A 5121-nucleotide genomic window follows, 5' to 3' on the forward strand; every position below is an offset into this window, starting at 1 on the left:
AAAAAGAGACAGCCCCCCGATATTCCACCGCTTCAGATGCCCCCAATAGGGCCCCAGCTGCAGCCACGGCCGAGCATGCAGTCATCCACGCCTCGTCTAGCAGGTTATCAACCTTCAGCGCCTCCCAAGGGACCGACGCACGGCCGACAGTTGAGTCAAACGCAGTCGGCTCCGTTCCCAACCCAGCCCCTACCCTCGCTGTCCTCACAACCTCAGACGACTCCTCGTCCAGAGGGTCCGGCTTCGTGGTCCTCAAGCCTGCCTTTCGTCTACCCCCCTGTGCCGGCGCCCCTCGAAACCCTAGACTCTAAACGGCACTCAGCCGACGCCCGTCACTCGGCGGAAAGCGTCGATGCTGATATGGCCGAGGTGCGATTGGAACGCCCGGAGATAAGCCATTCAGACACCAAAACGACTGACAAGAGTGAAACGCGCAGTGTGGATCCCAAGAGCTTCCTTAAGCCAGACCACCCGCTCTACCAGCTCAACCTGCCCCCACTGGAAGTACCTCTGGACTCGGACAAATCGCCGACCGAGCTGCTAATGATGAAGTACGCACTGACCAGCGAAGCGGAGTCGTCGGAGGACGACTCTGACTGGCGACCAGTGCTCCCACCGTTACGCCACCACAGCAAGAAGGACAAAGCTCGACTAGGCGGGCTACCTGAGGAGGAGGACGACTTAAAGGGAGTCTGATAGCTAGTACTATTTTGAGTTCAACATTCATAGAATCCATCGTGCTTAGTCGCCAACTGTCGTTTCTGCAGCTCCTGCTGAAACCTACGTAATCTATAGTCGTCTCGCGTCTTCCACGCGGTCACATCAGCATCGACGCCTAGGGAGAACGCCTGACCGGGGTCCCGAGAGCGCTGATTGCTGATGAGGGACAGCGAAGGACAGTCGACGTAAACTAGTGGACTTGCAAGTATCGAGGCGACCCACTCGCGGAATGAGGCAAATCGCGCGTCTGTCACGGGCTTAAGAACGTCGAGCTCTCCATGACGGACAGCGCAGACTACACTGGCGCTCAGAAGGCTGTGCAGGTACACGTCATCGGACTCAAGTTCTAGTAGGCGACGGGCGCGGAAGCGCGTGAATAGCACCTCGTGCTTGGTCAGGGTCAAGTCTTGCACCACTCTACGGACCAACAAAGGGAGGTTTTGGCTGTTGATCCGAGGGTCAGTCCAATGCAGTACGATGAGCAGCAGCTTCACGTCGTTCATTACCACTGCCTCCACGTTCAATGAGGTGCCCACCCCCAGTCGACGGAAGACATCGGTGATGTAGTCAGAAAAGAAACGCTGCCTAGGGTCTGTGGGGTCAAACATCAGTCCAATGCCGAAGGACGCCCGGTTGCAGCTCATTGGTGGAAGACCCACACACATCACGTCTCCGCCGCGACCTGGTACGGGGGTAGACAGCCTCTCGGCTGGCGAAAGGCGGCAGTCAAAGGCCTCCATGATTTGCCGAGCCCTCTCAGCGTCGGGTGCTAGAACGGCTCCTTTGACCGGCACCAACGACACGTTCTCACTAACCAACGGGAGATTCATTGCGGCGGAAAAATCCAACGCTAGGGTGGCTTCCAACACCTGGCGGGGGTCCACGTTACTGTGTGCCAGCCACCTTCTCAGTAGGCGCTGATGATGGTCGACCAACTTTGCCTCGATGTTGGCACCGTCATCTGCAATTTGAAGGTGAACTGCGAGAATGAATCGCTCCTTGGCAACGTTAAAGAACTCTTCTGACATGCGAATGCCCTTGGCCTTTTCCCTCAAGGCAGTAACCTCCTGTACGACAGCATCTGGGGAGACCTGTTTTGTGCTGTATAGCACGGTTCCGTCGACTCCGACCAACTGCTGACCGGCAAGCGCGGTCATTGGAAGCCATGATCGTTCAATGAAATTAGGATCGCTCGACACCGTCACTCTGTGTCTTACCGGCCTCGGACCCACTCTTTGTCAGCCAAGAGGCAGTTCCAGAAGAGAAAAAGCGCGAAGGGGAGACGCTGGCAATTCTCGTTCATTAGGGAGTAGTCCATCGGCAGCCTTAGCAGCAAGTGCAGCCCGCACAAGGCATGCTGCACATGGACGATATCGTTTCCGAAGAAGATCTTCGAGGAGGGGCGACTGACAGACCGTTTTAGTGCCGCCACGTCCTCGTGGTTCAGCACTTCCAAATCCAAGTGGGGCATCACGGGTTTCAACTGTATCGGCTTCAACTGAACGTGACGAAATGCATCTGGGCCTTCATCAAAAGGTACGTGGTAGTCAACAGGTTCAGTGAACTCGGTCGAAGAGCCCTGCAGGTCACTTGGTAAGGTCGCTGAGGAAGTGAAGGGCGCCTGGCACTGAAGTATCTTTAGATTGCTGTGACGTCTCTGAATGACAAGTCTGAGCATCCAAGAAATTGTTGCATTCACATGTCTGCCGTTCGCGACCGGATTTCTGCGGATTATCATGACGAATCACTATCCTCTTCCTCATCGCTATCTACGAACACGCGCTTCTCCGTGACCTTCAGAGGGGCCATCCAAATAATAGCATTCTTGCGATACCACGGCCAAGCCGGAACGGTGAGGATGAGCATTACCACGTAACCCGCACAAACCACGTAAAAGGAATCCTGCGTTGTCCGCCCTCAGCGGCCTCACGTGGATTTGGCGTCGAATACCGCCGACAGCCATGGCTAATAGCAGGAATCCGTTCAGGATGTACTTCTGATGCTTAGCTGCGTCCTCAGACCCAACGAAGTCCTGGGTGAGTATGATGGTCTCTTCTCACCATGGGCTCCTCTCGAATCTCCTTGATGTCTTGCAGGAGTTTCATTGAAAGTGGACAATTAACGCACAATACGAAACATTCTCTATGAAGACCACTTCGGAAGGCTTGGAGTTTGCGCGCCTTCTTATGAGCGACGTGCGTTCAGCTCGAGGTCTGAAGGAACGGACCCGCCAGCAGAAGGAAAGCATAATGGCTGACCTTGACAAGGTAGAAACCGAGATGTCAACGTCACCAGCCGACGTGGACTCCCGCTTCCGCAACGTCGAAAAGCTCCTAGAACGAGAGGAGGCGCTCCAGCTGCAGCTAGAGAACGCGCAGCGGACTCTCGACGACGAGAAGGCGGAGGAGAAGCAGTTGTTTCCACTAGGAGGCAGTTGTGGTTCGGACCACCGAAAAGAACGTCGGCTCTACGAACTTCCAACGGATATGAAGCTTCGGCATGTACGCGACTTGAAGCAGGAGGGCAACCTGGCGGTAAAGCAGCAGAACTGGGGGCTGGCAGCGGTGTCGTACAGAAAGGCGCTCATAGTGCTGGACTACACCTTCACTGACGACGCTGAGGCAGAGAAATCATTCGATCGCTTGAAGATCGAAATCCACGGCAACATGGCCCTCGTAAAGTTAAAGACCCATGGTTACGAGGAAGTGGCTACACACTGCTACCAGGTGCTTAAAATCGACCCACACAATGTCAAGGCTTTGTACCGCAATGGCCTCGCAATGATGCATCAGGAAGAGTTCGCTGAAGCGAAGCGCCTGTTAATGGAAGCCGCTGTGCTGGATCCGCATGATCCCGCCATCCAGAAAGCCATCGCTGATGCAGTGGAACGACAGAAGGGGTATCTTTGGAAGAGCTCTCAGCGAATGACGTTGATGGGAAAAGGACTCCGGCAAGACTGGCCCGAATCTACGAATCCTGAAGACAGTGGAGATCCTGACACACCTGTACCCGAGAGCGTCCCCAGCATCTCTGCTGACGTGGGGGTAGTCCGACGAGGGGACTCAGCGAACCCTGCGTCGCGTATGCCGGATTCTAACTTCCAGCTCTCCATGACTCCCGAGGCCGAACAGGAGCTGCTGGAACTGACTCGGACCTTTGGGAAGGACCCCCCAATGGGGTCGCCCCGTATCGCATCAGAGTCGGAGTCAGAAGACTTCAGAACACGTAAGAAGGATAGCACAGCACAGGAGTGGCTGTCCCTGGACACCATGGAGATGGAGCTCCTAGAGGATGACCATAGAGACATGCTGTGTCCTGAAGCTAGGCGCATCCTGACGCTTGACTCGGATTCGGAATCTGGGTGCGACGAACTCAGTATTTACCGCGCTTTGCAGCAACTGACCTTCAGAGACGGCAGCGTCTTCTTCTTAGGTGCCAGCGTGAAGTGTCTTTTGGATTTCTGCTGTTTTCAGTTGGGAGTTATAGGATCTTTCGTTTTCGGCATTCTTCAAGACGAGGGGTGGTCACTTCGCTTTGGAGTTACTACTGGAATCGCGTGCACTATCGTCCTAAATTTCATCGAAGTGAGGTTTTTTTTTTATTCCATACAGATCTCGATTTTGGCCATTGCCGGTTTCCTCATTACCCGCCTGCGGTAGTGCTGCGGGCACGATAGACTCTCAAGAACGCATCGCTGCTCGCAACACACTGTGCCCTGAAACTCCAGAACAGCGCCCTTGTCGCGGGGGGAGACCTGCCCACCGGGAGAGTGTATGACCTCAAGGCTGGTGGGTTGTTGAATGGATTCACAGCGAATTCCGCTGCGTGCAAAAAATTGGCAAACCCAGTCGTCTGAAATCTGTTTTGAGGCATACCGTTCGCCTTCTCCAGAGTTCGGAGCATGCTTGTCCAAACTCCTCCAGTCTTTAGGATTTTGGGAGCAGGTTCACCCCTGGCCTGAGCAAGACTCCGGTTCTCCACATCCATAGCCTTTCTCCTTTGTGCGAAATTGGCTGCCATCAATTTCGACCGGCACGATAAAGAATACATCTTGGTCGCAGCTGCGGCGCCGCTGGCACAGCACCGAATTGATCAACCACCACTGATTCCGTTGCTGCCATTAATTTCGACCAGCACGAAAAAGAATCAAACTTTTATGATAATGAATCAGGCCACTGCTCTTCGTCGTAACTGTGGCTCCTCTTCCAGCTCCACTTCAGCTTCCAAATCTTCCATGTCGATGTCTGAATCCATTTCCTCCAAAAGCGCGTCCACATCCGATTCATTCATCTCCTCTTCACTGTCTGAGAATTCCACCTTCTTGTACAAGTCGCCATATACCCCCCTCTTTAGTCTGTCCATCAAACCCTTCTCCACAGCAGTCTCCAGCCGTGCCTTCTT

At 54.4% G+C, this 5121-nt stretch overlaps 5 protein-coding genes across 8 annotated transcripts; 2 read left to right on the forward strand and 3 right to left on the reverse strand.

The window, feature by feature from the left end:
- Positions 1 to 36: 36 nt before the first annotated feature.
- Positions 37 to 696, forward strand: KVP17_004118 (uncharacterized protein; the record flags this gene model as incomplete). Of its 2 annotated transcripts, none has more annotated exons than XM_068522026.1 (1): positions 37 to 696. In XM_068522026.1, one exon carries the CDS (start codon positions 37 to 39, stop codon positions 694 to 696), a length of 660 nt encoding a protein of 219 aa, XP_068377980.1. The 2 variants fall into 2 exon arrangements, with proteins under 2 accessions (XP_068377980.1, XP_068377981.1); XM_068522027.1 differs by having other exon boundaries at positions 166 to 696.
- A 20-nt stretch (positions 697 to 716) lies between these two features.
- On the reverse strand, positions 717 to 2398 carry KVP17_004121 (uncharacterized protein; the record flags this gene model as incomplete). 3 transcript variants are annotated; one of them, XM_068522030.1, is made up of 2 exons in its annotated part: positions 717 to 1926; positions 1953 to 2398. In XM_068522030.1, 2 exons carry the CDS (start codon positions 2396 to 2398, stop codon positions 717 to 719), a joined length of 1656 nt encoding a protein of 551 aa, XP_068377984.1. The 3 variants fall into 3 exon arrangements, with proteins under 3 accessions (XP_068377984.1, XP_068377985.1, XP_068377986.1); XM_068522031.1 differs by lacking the exon at positions 1953 to 2398 and having other exon boundaries at positions 717 to 1877; XM_068522032.1 differs by lacking the exon at positions 717 to 1926 and having other exon boundaries at positions 1934 to 2398.
- A 56-nt stretch (positions 2399 to 2454) lies between these two features.
- On the reverse strand, positions 2455 to 2825 carry KVP17_005326 (uncharacterized protein; the record flags this gene model as incomplete). Its single annotated transcript, XM_068515131.1, has 3 exons — positions 2455 to 2622; positions 2651 to 2752; positions 2781 to 2825. The coding sequence occupies 3 exons, from the start codon at positions 2823 to 2825 to the stop codon at positions 2455 to 2457; spliced, it is 315 nt and encodes a 104-aa protein (XP_068377987.1).
- Positions 2826 to 2864: 39 nt separating this feature from the next.
- KVP17_004119 (uncharacterized protein) lies at positions 2865 to 4379 on the forward strand (the record flags this gene model as incomplete). The annotated part of the gene is made up of 2 exons (XM_068522028.1): positions 2865 to 4304; positions 4332 to 4379. 2 exons carry the CDS (start codon positions 2865 to 2867, stop codon positions 4377 to 4379), a joined length of 1488 nt encoding a protein of 495 aa, XP_068377982.1.
- Positions 4380 to 4887: 508 nt separating this feature from the next.
- On the reverse strand, positions 4888 to 5082 carry KVP17_004120 (uncharacterized protein; the record flags this gene model as incomplete). The annotated part of the gene is made up of 1 exon (XM_068522029.1): positions 4888 to 5082. One exon carries the CDS (start codon positions 5080 to 5082, stop codon positions 4888 to 4890), a length of 195 nt encoding a protein of 64 aa, XP_068377983.1.
- Between the last annotated feature and the right edge of the window lie 39 nt (positions 5083 to 5121).

The sequence above is a fragment of a genome (genome assembly GCF_019968985.1).
Source record: "MAG: Porospora cf. gigantea B chromosome Unknown PgB_NODE_1666_length_5142_cov_106.363, whole genome shotgun sequence".
Taxonomy (NCBI): Eukaryota; Apicomplexa; class Conoidasida; order Eugregarinorida; family Porosporidae; genus Porospora; species Porospora cf. gigantea B.